The 17,522-nt window shown below is 41.7% G+C and overlaps 1 protein-coding gene across 1 annotated transcript in view; it reads left to right on the forward strand.

Annotated features, from left to right (window-relative positions):
- Positions 1 to 8,608: 8,608 nt before the first annotated feature.
- RGS5 (regulator of G protein signaling 5) overlaps positions 8,609 to 17,522 on the forward strand; it is a 49,291-nt gene continuing 40,377 nt past the window's right edge. The window contains exon 1 of the mRNA XM_059413414.1: positions 8,609 to 8,728. Within this exon, the coding sequence (XP_059269397.1) occupies positions 8,685 to 8,728 (44 nt within the window). The 5' untranslated portion in view covers positions 8,609 to 8,684. The remainder of the gene's footprint in view (positions 8,729 to 17,522) is intronic.

Here is a 17,522-nt window from a genome sequence, read left to right on the forward strand (position 1 = left end):
TAGCAGAAGGGTCACCTAGTACAGCTGTTTGTGTTGCACACTGCACAAGAGCACACAACCAAGAAAGGAGGCTGAGGGTGAAACTCAGTGAGGGCCACACTAATGAAGCCATGCAGTTAGGTATTTCTGCCACCTGGAATGGCCTCTCTTTTCTAATCCTCATGAAGGTGCTAGCCCTAGGCAATGCTGTAATATTTGGAGATATTGCCATTTATTTAAATAACTCATTTTATATTTTCAGTTACAGGTACTTACTGATACAAGCAATCTAGCCCTTTGTACCTTGATCCTTCATGCTTTGGGGAAGCCAAAGACATACATGTTCCCCATTTAGCCTCAAGGCACTGACCCCCTGCTGCGGATTTAAGGCACAAATGGCTATAAATTCCCAGATTCCGAGTCCCAGCATGTTAGGAACAGAAGACAACTTGGAGGTCATCTATCGAAATCCCTTTTTCAGATGTGGGAGCCAAAACTAAAACAAAACAAAACAAAACAAAACAAAAATAAAAATTGAAAAACCACTTGGAGGAAGATGGAGATGAAAGATGGGAAGACTTATCCTTCATCCAAAAGATCCTGCTTATTTCATGGAAAGGGAACGTAGACCAAGACATTTTGACTCAGGAAGTTCAAGAAAGCCCTTTGTTTTTAAAATGTCCTCCAGTGCTAAGTTGGATAATATTTGCAGTGAGAACATGGACTTACAGAATGTTCTTCCAACAGAAATTATTTGTCTGGGGAGGATGCTGTTCTCCAGGGAAAGGACAGCCGTTTTAACAGCCACTACTGACCTTGAAGATAAATACTACATTAGAGTAATTATACCAGAAAAGGAGCTCTCACAGAATTATGTTGGTTGTCTGTGCCCTTTAGAGACAGAGTAGGACTCCTTGTTTTCAACATTTTCTAGAGGCAAAAAAAAGAAAAGCATGGAGTCTGGACCCAACTTCATTTTCCTTCTGATTTAACATATGTAGTAAGAGACTCCTGGAATTTCCATGGGAATCATCTTGTTCTGTGGCTGAGTGGTGTTCAGATACAGTGAGGCCATCCCTAAGAGATAATTCCATCCATCAAAATATTTAATAATTTAACAAAACATGGGGTTTCCAGTTGCAATTCTTCCATGAACCAAATGGAAAGCGTGAATGAGAACCTTTCCAAAGTACTATACCCTCACCTCCTCCGTCGTTGAGAAGATTGGGGCTACCAAAGATTTAGTCATCTTCTGTTCCCTTCACCATATGCTTTCCTAGATTAATCATACTTTCATTTTCCTTCCACTCCAACTCAGATAGATCTACCTCCTTTCCAAACGTCAGCTGTCCACCCTATTCACCCCCATAGACATGCTCATATTGCATTCATCCTTTTGAAGATGATTCTTATCCTTAGTGCTGCTCAAGTTACATATCATTTCTCTACTTCCAATCACTCCCAAACCTCTTGAAAGAATAGGCTTTACTCCTTGCTTCAGCTTCATTGACTCCCATTCATGAGCAAATTTCTTAAAACGGAGCTCTGCCCACACAACATCTCCAGAAACTGACTTCAGAATAGTGTCTCAATCAACTAGCGAGGATAAAGCCTGAAACAAAGGATACCCTACTTACTCCTGCCTCCTCCCAGCTCAGGCCAGAAATCCTAGTGTGTACCTTCCATAGGCATGATCCATATTTAAACTATGCATCCCCATCCCATTGTCCATGTTCCATCAACACAAGACCTAGTTTAAAACCAGTGCATCCAGTATAGCCAGGCAGATGATGCAGAAACTGTCCATCCTAGAGCCTCTAAAACCCAGGATCCTCGGTTAAAAACTCCCGCAGGAAATAATTCCACAAAAGGACTAAATTCTACAACAAGACACTTAAAAAAAAAAAAAAAGGAATACAAAAATTTGTAAAGTGTGCTCCCACAGATCTTTGCTGAAAGAACTACTACAACAAGAAGGAAAACAAACTGACCGACTGGGAGACAAAAAGCCCAAAAGCAACACAAGAACAAAAACATGAGGATAAACCTCCAGTAACTATAAGGAATTAGAAGGAAAAAAACCACAAAAAGCAAAAAAGAAAAACAGTAACTTGGTATTTCTTTTTTTTTCTTTATCTAGAAAATAATATAATAACAGGAGAGAAGGAAGCATTATACTCAAGCTAAGGTTTTTTTTGGAGGGAGGAGAGAGATAGTAATGTTTAGATGGTTAAAATTAATTTACATTTATATTAAAAATCTATGGGTGGAAATTAAAAGAACATACAACTACCAAATGTGCAAAGCATAATAGAAAGGAATAAATAAACTGTCTCAAACAGAAGGTTAGAAAAAAGGAAAGTGTTTACACAGGATTAAAGTAAGATTGCAAAAACCCATCCAAATATATTACTAATCACAGGAAATGGGGAAAAAAAACACTATACTTACAAATAATTAAGGGACATAGATTATCAGATTTGAAACACATAGAAATATGCTATTTAATTTTTAAAGGTAGTAAAGACCCAGAAATGGTGAACATAGTTAAGTACTAACCTAAACAAACGTGATGTAGAAATGTTAATACTAAATAATATAGATTATAGAGCAAAAGAATGAAAGAGACAATGATAGATATTATAAACAGATTTTTTAATAAAAAAGTAGAGTAATCATGGCCTTGTAGGCATTTAACAATATTGTTTCAAAATATACAAAGAAAATAATGTCTCAATTACTAGAAGAAATTGAAAAATCCATGTTAAATTGGGAAGTACTAAAAGATCTTCCAGCAACTGAGAAACAGACATAATGAGTAAGCATGGAGAAGGTGTGAATAAAATGCTTAATTATGATAGATAAAGATGTGTAGAAATTTGCATACACCCAACAAAAAGAACATACATTTTTCCAAGTGTATGAGGAGCATTTACCAAAAGTTAACTAATATACAACAAATTTCAACAGAATTTAAAACCAAAGACCACGTTTTCTCAACTGCAATGCAGTTAAAATCCATAATAAAAAAATTTACTTTAGAAATTATACTTTTAGAAAGTAAAATATAAAAGCTAAGAGCCCATACTGTTGTTAGTAATCATAGGTTAAAAGGACATTATAATAAAAATTATGAAATACTTGGACTAAAAAATATGTCAACACATACAGTGCAGATGAAATAGCATTAAAAATAAGACTGTTTATGCCTTAAAGTAGAAGAAAAACTGAATATGCATTGGCCAAGTGTTTAAATTATAAACCAATATTTAAAAATTCACATGATAGAATAAACACTACAGTCTATAGCAGCAATGTCCACAAGAGCCAAACTATGGAAACAGCACAGATGTCCATTAATAAAGAAGATGTGGGGTGTGTGTGTGTGTGTGTGTGTGTGTGTGTGTGTGTATGTATGTGTGTGTATGTATGAATGATGGAATATTAGTCACCCATCAAAAAGAATGAAGTCTTGCCTTTTGCAAAAATGTGGATGGAACTAGAGGGTGTTATGCTAAGCAAAATAAGTCAGTCACAGAAAGACAAATACCATATGTTTTCACTCATATGTGGAATTTCAGAAACAAAACAGATGAATATAGGGGAAGGGAAGAAAAAGTAAGTTGAAAACACAGACCATAAGAGACCCTGAACTCCAGGAAACAAACTAAGGGTGGCTGGAGGGGAGCGAGTGAGGGGATGGGGTAACTGGGTGATGGAGATTAAGGAGAGCATGTGATGTAATGTGCACTGGGTATTACATGTAACTGACAAAACACTGAATTCTACCATTGAAATTAATAATATACTATATGTTAACTGAATTGAATTTAAATTTAGAAAAAAGGAATAAACTTTAAAATAATAGAAGATAGGAAATAATAAAGATACAAACACAAAGCAATAACGTAAGAAACAGAACAAAAGATAAGCTTACCACTAACAAAAATTAGTTGTTGGAAAAGGCTAACAGATAGAATAAACTTCTGAAAAGACTGATCAAGAGGAACAAAGCTTTATTTCATTTTATTTTATTTTTAAGATTTATTTATTTATTTTATAGAGAGGAGAGAAAGAGAGCATGTGAGCTGGGGGAGGGGCAGAAGGAGAGGGATGGAGAGTCTCAAGCAGAAGGCCCACTGAGTGCAGAGCCTAACCTGAGGTTCGAGGTCATAAACCTCAGATCATGACCTGAGCCAAAACCAAGAAGCAGGCACATAACCAACGGAGCCATCCAGGTGCCCTCGAGATGAACACATTTTTTTAGAAAGATTTTATTTGTTTATTGTCAGAGAGAAAGAGAGCACAAGTTGGGGGAAAGGGAGAAGAAGACACCTCACTGAGCAGGGAGTACGATGTGGGATTCAATCCCAGGGATGTGCGACTCCATCCCAGGATCCTGGCATCATGACCTGAACCAAACGCAGATACTTAACTGACTGAGCCACTCAGGTGGCTCAACTTCATCTTCATTTAAAAGATCAGAGTGTTCCCTCATTTAAAAAATGACATTAGGGATGCCTGGGTGGCTTGGTTGGCTAAGTGTCCAACTCTTGTTTCAACTCAGGTCATGATCCCAGAGTCATGAGATTGAGCCCCACTTTGGGCTCCTGGCAGAGTCTGCTGGAGATTCTTTCTCTCCCTCTCCCTCTGCCCCAACCGCCTCTCAGTCTCTATGAATGAATGAGTGAATGAATGAATGAATGAATGAAATATTTTTTTAAAAAAATGATATTAAAGCACTTATTTCATGGTTTTATTGTGACAAATAAATATGGAAATGAATGAAAAGTGTTTTTAAAATCCCTGGAACATAGATGTTCTATAAGCGTCAAGGTAATCCAAAAGCAAAAAATTCTATTTTTAATTCTTTGAGAAATCTCCACATTGTTTTCCAAAGTGGCTGCACCAACTTGCATTACTCCCTTTCTCCACATCCTCTCCAACATTTTGTCAATTCTTGCCTTGTTAATTTTGGCCATTCTAACTGGTGTAAGGTGGTATCTCAATGTGGTTTTGATTTGAATTTCCCTGATGGTTAATGATGATGAACATTTTTTCATGTGTCTGCTAGCCATTTGTGTGTCTTCCTTGGAGAAGTGTCTTCATTTCTTTAGCCCATTTTTTGGTGTGATTATCTGCTTTTCGGGTGTTGAGTTTAAGAAATCCTTTATAGATCTTAGATATCAGTCCTTTGTCTGTAGTGTCATTTGCAAATATCTTCTCCCATTCTGTGGGCTGCCTCTGTTTTGTTGACTGTTTCCTGTGCAATGAATCTTGGAACACTACATCAAAAACTAAGGATATATTGTATGGTGACTAACATAACACAATAAAAAAAATAAAAATAAATAAAAGCAAAAAAATTCATGATTCCGAAGAAGTAGGATGGAGATTATATTGCTATATACATAAGTAAAACATATATACATGATTACCATATAGTATTTACAAACCCAGTGTAGGTGAAGGATTTTTTAAAAGTCTGGATGAAATCCACATACCAAAATCTGAATACGGATTGTGTGTGTTGAAGACGGGAGAAGGATGGAACTAGGAACGGGCATTTAAAGGGATTTTAGTTCTATGTATTGCCTCTTTATTTTAAAAAAAAAATGTAGAAGCAGAAATAACAACTTGCTGACAGTATATACTTCTGCGTGACAGAAGTATAAATGGAACTAGCACATAATTTTTAAAAATTATCAGAAAGAAAGAAATCTAGTGCCGTGTAAGGTGAAGACTCCGCCTGTGCTCTCGGCGGGCCTTAAGGTGGACTCGGAAGCCTTAGGAGAGATTCAACAGTGGGTGGATGCCTGTTCACCATCGACCACAGATGGTCCCAGATGTCCCCGGATGGGAGGTTCTCCCCACAATGCGTCATCATTGGCTATAAAAGGCATCTCAATACATGTGTTGTTAACCATGGTGAAGTAGACTGATGCATGATTTAATTAAGAAAATGTATTAGAAAGAAATCACAGCAGTCCTGTGAGGTAGGCAGGAAACCATTCCATTGGACAAAAACCTCAATAATCCCCACTGCTGCCAGCTCTGTAGCTAATTCTTGCTTCTGTGCTATCGAACATCTTGGAGTCTACCCCCCGAGCTTCCTGCAAACACGTGGGCACCTGTCTGGGTTCTTCTCTGAGGTCTATCCGCAGCTTCTGGAGTGACCACTCCCAACCACGCCTTCCCACCTTCTATAAAGAGATGGAAACTACTCCAAACGTGATGGCCTGTGTTTCCTTTCTCTGTGCTATTATAGCTTTCTACACTTTTCATGCATTTACCGTCATTTTGAGCGATGTTTGGGAGGGCGAGGAGAAAAAAAAATATTTCCATTTATTTTAGAAAGAACGTCAAGTTTATTTTACGTGAGCATGATGGTTCATTCCGTGCCCAGGTATTTGGTGAACCAGGATTCTGGGTGCATCTGTGAGGGTGGGTTTGGAGGAGATTAACCTTTGAACCCACAGAGGCGTCAGCCCCTTCCTCCCCAGGGTGTGTGTGGCTCATCCAATCCAGTAAAGGCTGGACGAGGACAAAAAGGCTGAGGAAGGGAAGACTCGCTCTCTCTTCCTGCCTGACTGTCTTCCCTGGGCCCCAGGTCCTCTCTTGCCCTCAGACTTGGACTCAGAGTGGAACCAGCACCACAGTTCTGCTTCCCGGTAGCACCACGTGCCATTGGCTCTCCTGGGCCCGCAACTTGCCGACCACAGATCTCGGGACTGCTGAGCTTCCACGACTGCATGAGCCGATTCTTTAAAATAAATTTCTCTTTACGTATGTGCAGATATGAGCTATGTTTCTCTGCAGAACCCTGCCTCAGACAATGAGCAGACTCTTACATGCTCTTAGGCTATTCCATCCTTATGAAGGTTTTAAAAACAAAACAGATGCCGGATTCATATTTATTTCTATTGCATTTCGCATCTTTCACATGTTGGCTTGTAGCCACTTTTTAGTATGGCTGAGATAGTTTCGATTCTTTAATAGTCCATTCACGCATCATACAAACTTCTAGATTGGTCAGAAACCAGCTTTGATGCTTCGACCTTCAGCCCTGGCCAAGACATCACCCTCCATTGCCTTACATTAATTTTTTTTTTTTTTTCACTTTATTCTCTCCTCAAGGATCCTTAAACATCAAACTGTAATTTAGGTTCTGGCCCAAGGAGTCTCCTCGGCTAGTTTTACTTTCCTAACTTGAGACCCAGTGGTCAACACCAGCAGTGTTCATGTTCTATGAACACTGAGTGTTCGTCACTCAGATGAGCTGGTTTGCTGGTGTTTACGCAGCTGGCAAATGGCAGAACTTGGACAATTGCACTTAGCTCAAGCACTGTTTGTGTCGACATGCTGCCTTTGTGCTCGGTGCTAGGATTGCCAAGGTGACTATGACAGGGTTCCTCGTAAATAAAATATATGGTAGAGAACTGTGGTCTTCAAACTGCTTTGATTATAAATCATAGTAAGAAATACAGTTAATCTAATGACCTTGTACACACACCAATATTGATAATGAAAGCACCTGCATATATGTCTATTATAATCTATTTAATTTAAAACATCAGATCATAATACACTGTATTGACTTTACAAGCCAGGGATGGGCCCCAATCAACAATTTAAAACAAATAATTTCAGACAATGGAGAACATTATGAAAATCATCTTTAGTTCTAAATTTAGAGCTTTCCTTACAGATGATGAGGTTGCTATTTATTTTTAGCTTGGACTCATGCCTACCCCTAAGTCATTCGCATTTACATATTAATTTATTAACCCGTTGGGTCCTGATAGGATGAACTGCAAAAGAGGTCATTTTTGGTAGAAATAATCCTGGAGTGATATAAGACAGGAAAAGGTGGAAGAGGCAGGCAAGATAAACCTGGCCAAGGATGGGTGACGGGGGCAGGGTCCCAGGAATTATCTGACGTCATTATCAAAGTAGAGAATAATCCTAAAACCAATTGCGGAATTAAGGGAACTTGGGGGCATCTCGTGGGTAGAATGCCGCGGGGTGTTTTGTCTCCTACATTTCTCATCTCGGGGTTTATTTCCTCCCCCAAATCTTCTCTGGTGACCCTTGAAAGCGCTCACACGTCTTGAGCCTGCCTCCATCACTCACTTGCACAATATTAATAGGATGTTTGGGGGTCTTGGGAGCAGGCAGTACCTTTCCTTGAATTCCCAGCATCCTGCTGAGAGCCTGGTGGCGGGACTCAGCACACATCCCCCGGCCTTTTCTGAATCTCACCTCCAGCACTGTGACACCCAGTTGGGCTAACTGATCTGCGGGGCTTTGCCGTCCAAGCAGGTTATGGTTTTGACAGATCTGGGGCAGCCCAAGGCATGCTGCTCTGTAGCTGGCTTACGTTTACACGTTAAAACATGAATGACCCATGCAAGAGGGACCTGCCCTGCCCGGGCAGAATGAGCATCCTCCTGGAGCAGACGGAAACCTAAGGCTGCAGAGACAGGAGTCTGGCCTGCAGCTCCCACAGCTGGGGCTGCTGCTGCGTCCCAGACTGCGATTTCCTCTAAGGTCTGGATTGGTCCAGGGAGCAGAGAGGGCTGGCAAAAAGCCTCTATATATTCCTCAGAGGGAGAAGCTGTTCCAGACACTTGGGAAGTTTTCAGAGTCTTGCTCTGCTGTTTAGAATTTGTGCTCAAAACTGAGGAGCTAAGCCACTTGCCAAAATGTGCAAAGGACTTGCGGCTTTGCCCCACTCATGCCTGGAAAGGTGAGAACCAAGTTATTTTGGCTTAAGAGATAGAGATGACCAGAATCTTTGCTGAGGAGCAGGGTAGGTGGATATCCAGGGGTGATGGAGAGCTGTGCTGTTTTTTCTGAAACAGGTGTGTGATTGTAGATGGGGCTTGTCTTCTCTCTGAAGACAGCACTGACACTTGTAGGACCTGAGCTGTGGGAGGCAGATCCAACAGGGGCTGTCTCGTGCACCATTTCGTATCCAGATCTCATTTCCTCCAGGGAGATACCAAAGCCATGGGTGCCTGGTCAGGGTCAACGAGTGCATGATTAAGAGAATGGATTCCAACATCATACTGCCTGCCTTTGAATCCTGACTCTACTACTTACTATGTTGTGGGGTTGGGTGATGTATTTACTCTCTCTGCCTTTCAGTTTCCTTCTCTGTGAAACAGAGATGCCGGGAGCATCTACCTCAGGGGCTGGTTATTAGGACTGAATGAATTACTGGATCTTAAACTCCCAACACACAGTTTGGCACAGCCTAGAACTGTGTAAATGTAGGCCTGTATTACTTGATGCACGTGGATTGAGAGAGGAAGGCCGGTTTGCAGTGAGGAGGGGGGTTTCTCATTGTTCTTTGTGTCTTGATCCCATTAGATGGTAGTAGCTGGATTCCTGGAGAGAAGAAAGCCCTCTGGGACACAGAGGTTATTTACGGGCTAGTACTCTCCTTTTAAATACATGGGAAAACACCTTTGAGATTCTCTGGTTATCCGTTAAGCTGGACGATATTCTGGAAGGAATCCTAAGTATCCAGGCTAACAACCCAACAACCCTACCTGATGCAGGGAAGTGGGGATCTTATTTCCTAAGAATGGAGTTGATTACACGTGGTTTGAGTTTTCACCATTTAAAGGAAATAGTGACCCTTGTGCAACCCAGCTCTATCCCTAAAGCCATTGGCAGTGTTTGCCTAAGAAGGTTGTGTTCAGTGGGCTGTTTGTGATCTCTCCTCCCTCCCAGAAGCTCAGATCTGACTCCTCTTACTGTTCTATACCTGATTCACGATCCGCCATAACACTGAATTGCTTTTTGTTAGCTTTCAGTGCACAGTGAAATCTTAACGCGCCACGATAAAACTAGTGTTCATGTGAAATTCTTTAGGGTGGCCAAGGAGCAAGCATTTTTTGCCTCGATTGCCTGAAGATTTTAGTTTACTGGCTTGTGGTAGAATCTTGCAATTTTGGTTTCTTATTAATTTTTTTCGTGTTCTATTTCCACTGCAAATAGAATCTTCATTCCAGTTAAAATGCTGCCTGTTTTGGAGAAAAGGGACTGTGGAACTGTCGAACTATCAGCGCACATTCGTGGAAAAATCTGAGACTATCTATCCTGATTTTTCTAGAGAAAAATCTAGACTATCTTTTTATCCTATTCATTCAAGCATGGTGCTTGAACGAATGCATCCAAACTTACCAACCCTGGTCTCCTCTCTGTCTGTCATTTCCCAGCTTGCCAGTGGCCCTCTCTCCACGTATCTCTACACTACAGGAGGAACAGAGGTGGACCTCAGTGCTTACCTAGATAAAGATGTTTGAAGAGCCGTATAGCATAAATTAGGATAATGTATATGCTTACAAAATGAATCTGTCTATAATGGAAAGCTCTACCAAAGAGTTGCCTTGAACATAAAATTCAGTTTACAAAAGCCAGATTAACATGTTGTGATCGATTGTAGTGGAGAGAGGACTGGCAAAGGAGTAAGAAGCAGATTCAGTTTTGTCATTATCTAAATTTGGACCCTTTCACTTCCCCAGGATTCTCTGTTCTCATTTAATCAATGAGAGTTGGACTGACTGTCTCTCACCTTCTTTCCCACACTGCTGTAGCTTAAATATGTTTAAGACACAGTTTAAATCAGGAGCTAGCAAGAGATGCAATTAAAGGGACATTTATCCGAATGAATTTCTCCCTAAAAGTTTAGGAGCAGAAAAGAGTCAGTTAATGAAAACTCGTCCAGAACCCAGCCCTGTGCTGAAATCATGGCAGTGGCAGAAGCGACCTACTCTAGGATTCTAATGATGATTTACAAGAAAACAAAATTTACTCCATGTGCCAGGAGAGTCAGTCCTAGAAAACAGTCCTTGTTCGATGTGTAGAGAAGCATTAAGCCAGAGTCAACTTTGACATAATCATAGGAACTGTTCTTTCTTTCTTTAGATCTTAAGACTATTGCTTATGAAAACCCAAAGGGGTCCTCACACATTTTCATATATTCAGAGAGACCAGTAATCCAAACATACAAGCAACAAATGGCCACCACCCCAGACTTCTGCCTCGTGGCATATTGAAACCAGGGCTGTGTTGGTGGCAATGTGACAGTCCTTGGAAAAATTAAAAAGCTGAGTCCATTCAAGTTCATATTTTTCACCCACAGTCTTCAACTTTGAATGTTAGGCTTCTTCTGAAGATGCATTTTATTTCTGGGTTCTCTGAAATAAACTTCTCTGAACAAGTTTAAGTTTAAAGTAAACATGGCTCTTCCAAAAAAGACAAAAAATTCCAAAATAAAAAGTGTTATTGTGACGATTCCTAAAAAAGTCGTTAGTATATTATAAGGCAGTCAGGGTGATTAATATAATTGTTCTCTTTCAGTGCTGACAAGTCCTGTCACCAAGTTCACAGTCTCTGTTAACCTAAAAAGGAGAATAAGAGAGGAATGAAAACTTAGATACTGACAGAGAGTTCCCCCTGGGATAGTAATGAAGTGTCACACGCCCTGTACCTCTGTCGGTGTCTGCTGTAGCTCTGATTTCTGTTGAAGGTTATAAAGCTGCTGGTGGTGAAATGTTTTCAGTTCACATGAGAGCATCTGGTCATCTCAAGTTCGTGGCAATGCTGGGAATTTCAGGAACTGTGGAAAGTTAATGAGGAAGGTGACATTCTGGTTTTTTTTTTTTTTTAATTTATTATTATTTTCACTAGACATTCCATTTTTTCCTCCTCTTCCAATTTATATATAGGTATATGTGGGGGTAATTTAGAGTAGAAAACCACTTAATAAGCAGGGCCACTGACCAACTAATTGTTTAAGGTCGTTAAGCCACATGGAAGCACCTTGCTGAGTGGGCCAGGTTCTTGGGTCTGCAGGATTAAGTAAATACTGATTTTCCAAAGGTATGAACACATCCTTGGGCCAACTTCGGAGAAAAAAGGTGGCAATGAACTTGAACAAGTCACAGCTCAGTGAAAATAGGTGAAAGATGACCAAAGAAGCCTACAGAGAGAGTGGCAGTGACTCTAGCTAACTTTAGGATCGTGCTTTCTGGGAACAAGTATGAATTTAAAGCTTGCTGAAGTTCATAGAGAGTCTTCTGATATAATCACCTATATTCCAATGAAACTTTATTATGTTAAAAAAGTAAAGGAACTATTTAGTAAAATTGAGGCGTGGTGAGTCACTCAGAAAGACTTGGATTCTTATTGATGAGACAATATTGATCATTTTTCTGGATTGCCTTTCAAAGGTCCATACTTGCCTTAGGCATAGAGACGAAAGACCCTGACCCTGCTCTCAAGGAACTTGCCGGAAGCCCTGTTGGGGAGACTGCTAGCAAGAAATGAGTCCATGATGTTGAGATCCACTGCGAAGGAGTGAAAGCATGGACTGTAGAAAAGCAGAAGAATGGGAGGAGTTGGGGTGGGGGCCCAGAGAACTTTTGGTGGTCAGGAAAACTTTGCAAGAAATTACAATAAACGGTACTTAACCCAGGCTCATGAATGAAGCCTCAGGAAGGAGAATTTACCCGGTCTATGGGAGAAGAGCCGGGAGGAAGAAGGCATTCCAAGGGGCCAACTCCCCCAGGAGCCTGTGCAGAGTCAAGGAAGGGAAAGGGCCCAGCGAGCGTGGCTGCTGTTAGCACCTCTTCATCCGCTCTGCATTATCTGTCTGAGGCAAGCAAGGAGGGAACTTTGAATTTCTCATCAGTTCACCTCCGTGCAGCACATCCTGTATCTTGTTTCCTTGGGACTTGTCAATTCCCTCCACTCCTGTCTGTGAAGATGGAAGGGATTTGCTCAGCGGAGAGATATTCTTCCCACCCCCCACCCCTTCACCTAAAGAATTTATTTACTAAATAGACAGTCCGTACTTGGCACCTAGTAGGCACTTAATAAATATTTTGTCAGAAGAATGCATAAATAAGCTTATAACGAGCGAAGAAGACAGGGCTGCTCCCAGTTTGGCTTCGTGTTTCTTCTGCTTGGAGAGGGTCAGGGAAGGACATCAGCAGGGCTATTAGAGGCTGTAATGGGGAGAGAGAGTCTGTTCCAAAACAGACTCCCCAGGGAGCGGAGTCCGGTTGGGAGGGGGAGGAAGGTGGAGAGGAGGCCTTAGGAAAATCTCGTTAAACAGGTGAGTCCTTTTGTTTCTGGTGGAAATGGGCCTGGAGCTCTTGGTGAAGCTCCTGGAACCATCACTTGGGCTCCGTCTCCTGCAGTCACTGTCCCAGCTTCTCCCGCTGATTTTATCCCCTGTTCTGAAGAGGGTCTCTTGCTCGTCTTCCGTTCAGTCTGGGCCATGTTGAAACACCAGATCTCAATTCACAATACTTGCGGATCCCAGAATCTTAAGCTTGGGAAGATCCTTGAAAGGTTATCTAATTTTTTCCTTCTTTAGCAAAGACAAGCCACTAATCGGAAACAGCTGATAACTAGGGACGGGGCTAATGTTTCTGCGGCTCATGGTTACGGCTTTTGTCTGTCCTGCTGGCCAGAAAGCAAAGGAACTAAACTTTAATTAGTTCAGTCCGGATCAATCCTTAGTAACAGGAACCAGACTATGGCTGGAGGCCAGAAGATAGCAGGTTCCTATCTCTTTCTTCCTCGAAAGCCCCCATTCAGGTCCCAGATAACATTGAGCCTGCACTCTATGTTCAAGGCTGAGTCACCCAGAGGAGAAAGACAATGAAAGCCTGTTTTCTACCACGTGAGGAAGTAACTCTTAAGATTACACGTTTTAGGAATACTTAAGAAAACCCAGGCAAGGTCACCGTCTATCCCCAGCCTTAACATCAGCAGGGAGGCGGAGCAGCAAGAACAGGGCGCTCATAACTCTTCCTCTATTGCTCCCTAGCTGTGTGAACTGGAGAAAATCACTAAACCTCTCTGAGCTTCATTTCCTCATTTGTAAATGAGGACATTTTTCTCGTTTCGGAGAGATGCTGTACCCCCTATTAAAGAATTAATTTCCTTCCATTCTTCTTTCCCTCTTCATGGGTAGTCAGGAAATCATTTAAATCTCAAGTAGGTGCCAAGGTCTTTGATAAAACTTATTTATTTTCATCGTTCCTCATCATAACCTTGTCTTTTTAAATAATAAAGATGGATGTGTCAGATAGCACAGTATTTTTACGGTTTCAGCCATCATTCTTTCAGTAGGTATCTCCTCTAAAAGTATACCAACTTTTTCCAAAACATTAAAAGATGTTAATTTTTACTAAACGTTAAGAGACATTAAAAACCAAAATCATACTTAAAAATGAATAATTCTTTAGTATTAGTAAACATCCGGTGAGCATCCCAATATCCTCAATGGCCTTTTTGCAGTTGGATTCTTTGAACAGGATCAAACCAAGGTCATGCTTATTGTTACTACTGAATTTTATTATTATTAAATAGAAAAGCACTACCCATTGATCTAGCGCTTTTTCGTTATGTAAAAGCACTTCTTATAGATGTCCCTAAGGACACGTGGAGACTGCTTTTACCTGGTAGGGAGTCAGGAGCATCTTCATCTTACTGTGAAGTGATTTGACAGCAGGTGTGGCGAGGCAGGGTGCACTGTTCACACTCGGTGACCTGAGGGGCTTGTCTCCAGTTCCCTTTGTCCCACACTCTTCATATCCCTTCACTGCCAGGAACAGCCTCTCAAAGAGCCTGCCGGTCTTCTCTACTCTACTGAAGGTTGTGCACCATGCCAGAGGCTGGAAGCCTGCTGGGGTGCAGATCCTTACTCTGCTACTTTACTTCTGGTGGTAGAGGGGAGCCCTTGTTGAGCTAGCTCACGGTCAGTCACCCTGCCCACCACATCCCGCCTCTCCCCCCACCCCAGGACTGAAGCACAGCCCCAAATCTCCACTCCAGTGCAGAGAACACATAAAACCCAAGCTCACACTTTGGGATTAGTTGAGAGACCCTTAAATCTCTCCTTAGTCAATAGGACTCCTGTCTTGTATTTCTCTTTTCCTTGCCATTATTTGCAGAACACAGAATTTTTACTCTTTTGTTTTTTTAAGAGAAGGAGAAAGCACACATGTGCATGGGGTCGGGGAGAAGCAAAAGGAGAGAGAGAGAATCTTAGGAACCCAACACAAGACTTGATCTCAGGATCCCGAGATCATGACCTGAGCCAAAATCAAGAGTCAGGTGCTTAACCGACTGAGCCACCCAGGTGCCCTGTAGAACACAGAATTTTTAGATGCAAGTGTAAAAGGCTATAACACATGGGAAGGGTCCTGGGTGGGGAGTGCAGGTGTCCTGAGCTAAAACCTTGGCCTCTGCTAAGTAGCAGAGGGTGAGTCCTCCGTCAGGTGCCTCTCCTGGCCTCATCAACCATACTTGTAATGGTGACGAGTCAGTTCTAGGATCCTCTCCCCTACTTCCAGCCTCACTACTTAATTGCCCTTAATTTGGATGCCATGCGTTTTGAGGAAAGATTGTACTTCTATTTGAATTTTGCATCTCATCCCAATCCCAGAGGAAGGCCAGGGAACTAACTTCTGGATGTAGCTTGAAAGCAGCAATCACTTAAAAATGGGCAATTTTCTTCCAGCCACTTTGGATCTCAAAGGACTAAATTAAGAACCCCATATTTCTTGAAAAAAAAACAAAAAATAGTTGTGATACATTCAGAATAAACTTTCAGTTTGTCAAAAATACATATGTATGGGCAGTGGAATGTGACTCCAATTTTGGTGAATTCCATGAAAGGAAAAGATGGTTTCAGTTTCTTATAAATTCGAGGGTAATTTAGGTTCAAAGATCATGGGTTCTAACAGCCTGTGATTTTTGTACTTTGTTTACAGTTAATCTCAAGAGCGTAAGCTCCTGGAGGGCAGGCAGGGCAATGGGAGGTAAGGACACAGACATGCCTGGCCTTGGGGATGGGGTTCCATTGACTGCTTTCACACTAGGTCACTTTTTTCTCCAGTGGGAAGAGTGGCCCACTCATGCCCTTCCCAGGGCTGCCCAGAATGAAACTCCCCCTTCGCCGTAGCAGTTTAAGAGTTTCCATCCTCGAGGCTGGAATGAGAAGGGTGAATCAGGATTTCTAGTCCTTTCTGTATGTAAACAGGCTTCATCTACCACCTGAATAGATCCTGGAGTCCCAGCAATTCTCCAAGCAGTGTGGGGACCGCACGGATCCATGCCTGGCCCTAGCACACCATGATTATAGCTTCCATCTACATGAGGACGTGGAGCTTGCCTCTGCTGCAGGCCTTAGAAACTGTGTCTTTCCTTCTGAAGGTGTAGCTAACCTACTCACAGGATGCATGTGTCATCAACCCACTCATGTGCATGTTACCGGGTTGATTCACTCTGACCAGAGCGCTCCTGGAAAGTCCAGACAGGGCATTTCTTCGCAATGCCTTCTAGTCCGTTGCCATGTGCAGATAACAATAACTTGGCCTATCCCTGTTTCTCCTTCAAAGAGGAAATGTTCCAGGGCTGAAAGTGTTCACCCAGGCAATCTTTGAATACTTTGGGCAGTAGGTGTTCGGTCATCACAGTGGCTCCATGAAGAGCAAACGGGCTAAGGTCACGTGTCTATAGTTTACACGTTCTGCCTTCTCCTATCTGACTGCTTCCCCGGACACTTCTCAAGCAACACCTAGCCCATCTGGAAAAATCTCACTCAGCTCCCCACAACTCTACATTCTAGAATAATGTTGGAACTACCCTCTTAAAGTCAGAGGAGAATCAGCATGCAGTAAAGTAGTTGAAAAACGTAAAGTGCTCTGCTCTGTAAGTGCTTATTATCAGTAGTGAAGTGTGTGGAGCTGATTTGGTCAAGCTACTACTTTTTGACATTTTGTTGTGCAGAACATCTGTTTCTGGATGAGGCACTTGTCTGAGGGGATTCGGGAAATTTAGAAAGAATCAAGATGTTCCGCGGACAAAGTAGTTTCTTGTGTTTGGCAGCGTATTTGAAGTCCTAGTTTACAAGAGATACCTGAGTTCAAGGCCGCAGGACGGGATGACCCGGGCACTTCGGGACAAGGTCAACAGCGTGCGTTATTCTCAAGACTTTCTCGGAAGCCCCCATTGTCTAAGGTCTGGTGCTGGTGCTTTCAAAATGACAAGCTACCAGAATCTGTTCCTGAATCCCCAAATCTAAAAACACGTATGTCTCTTAAACCTGCGTGCACGTCCGTACTCACACACACACACACCCCGGATATTTTTATACCATGGAAAGAAAAGATCTGTTGAAATCAGAGGTCCCTGTAAATAAACTGAAAGTGAAGCTGTTCACAGAGATGGATGCAGATCGACGGGGATTTTTTCCTTCTCTGACAAATCCGTCTCCTACCCTCGTGGTTAACATTCACCCTTTCTCCTTTAGCTGGTAACATCAAGGGAAAAACCATCTGTGAGTTGGGATTTTCTCAAAATTCTCAGCTGAAGCTTCAGAAGCCTTTTAGATTTTTTTTTTAATTGCTTTTATATTCCAGATTCCAGATTTATATTCCAGAAGTTTCAGAAGCCTTTTAGATTTTTTTTTAATTGCTTTTATATTCCAGATTCCAGATTTATATTCCAGA

This window comes from Mustela nigripes, chromosome 10 (assembly GCF_022355385.1).
Source record: "Mustela nigripes isolate SB6536 chromosome 10, MUSNIG.SB6536, whole genome shotgun sequence".
Classification (NCBI taxonomy): Eukaryota; Metazoa; Chordata; class Mammalia; order Carnivora; family Mustelidae; genus Mustela; species Mustela nigripes.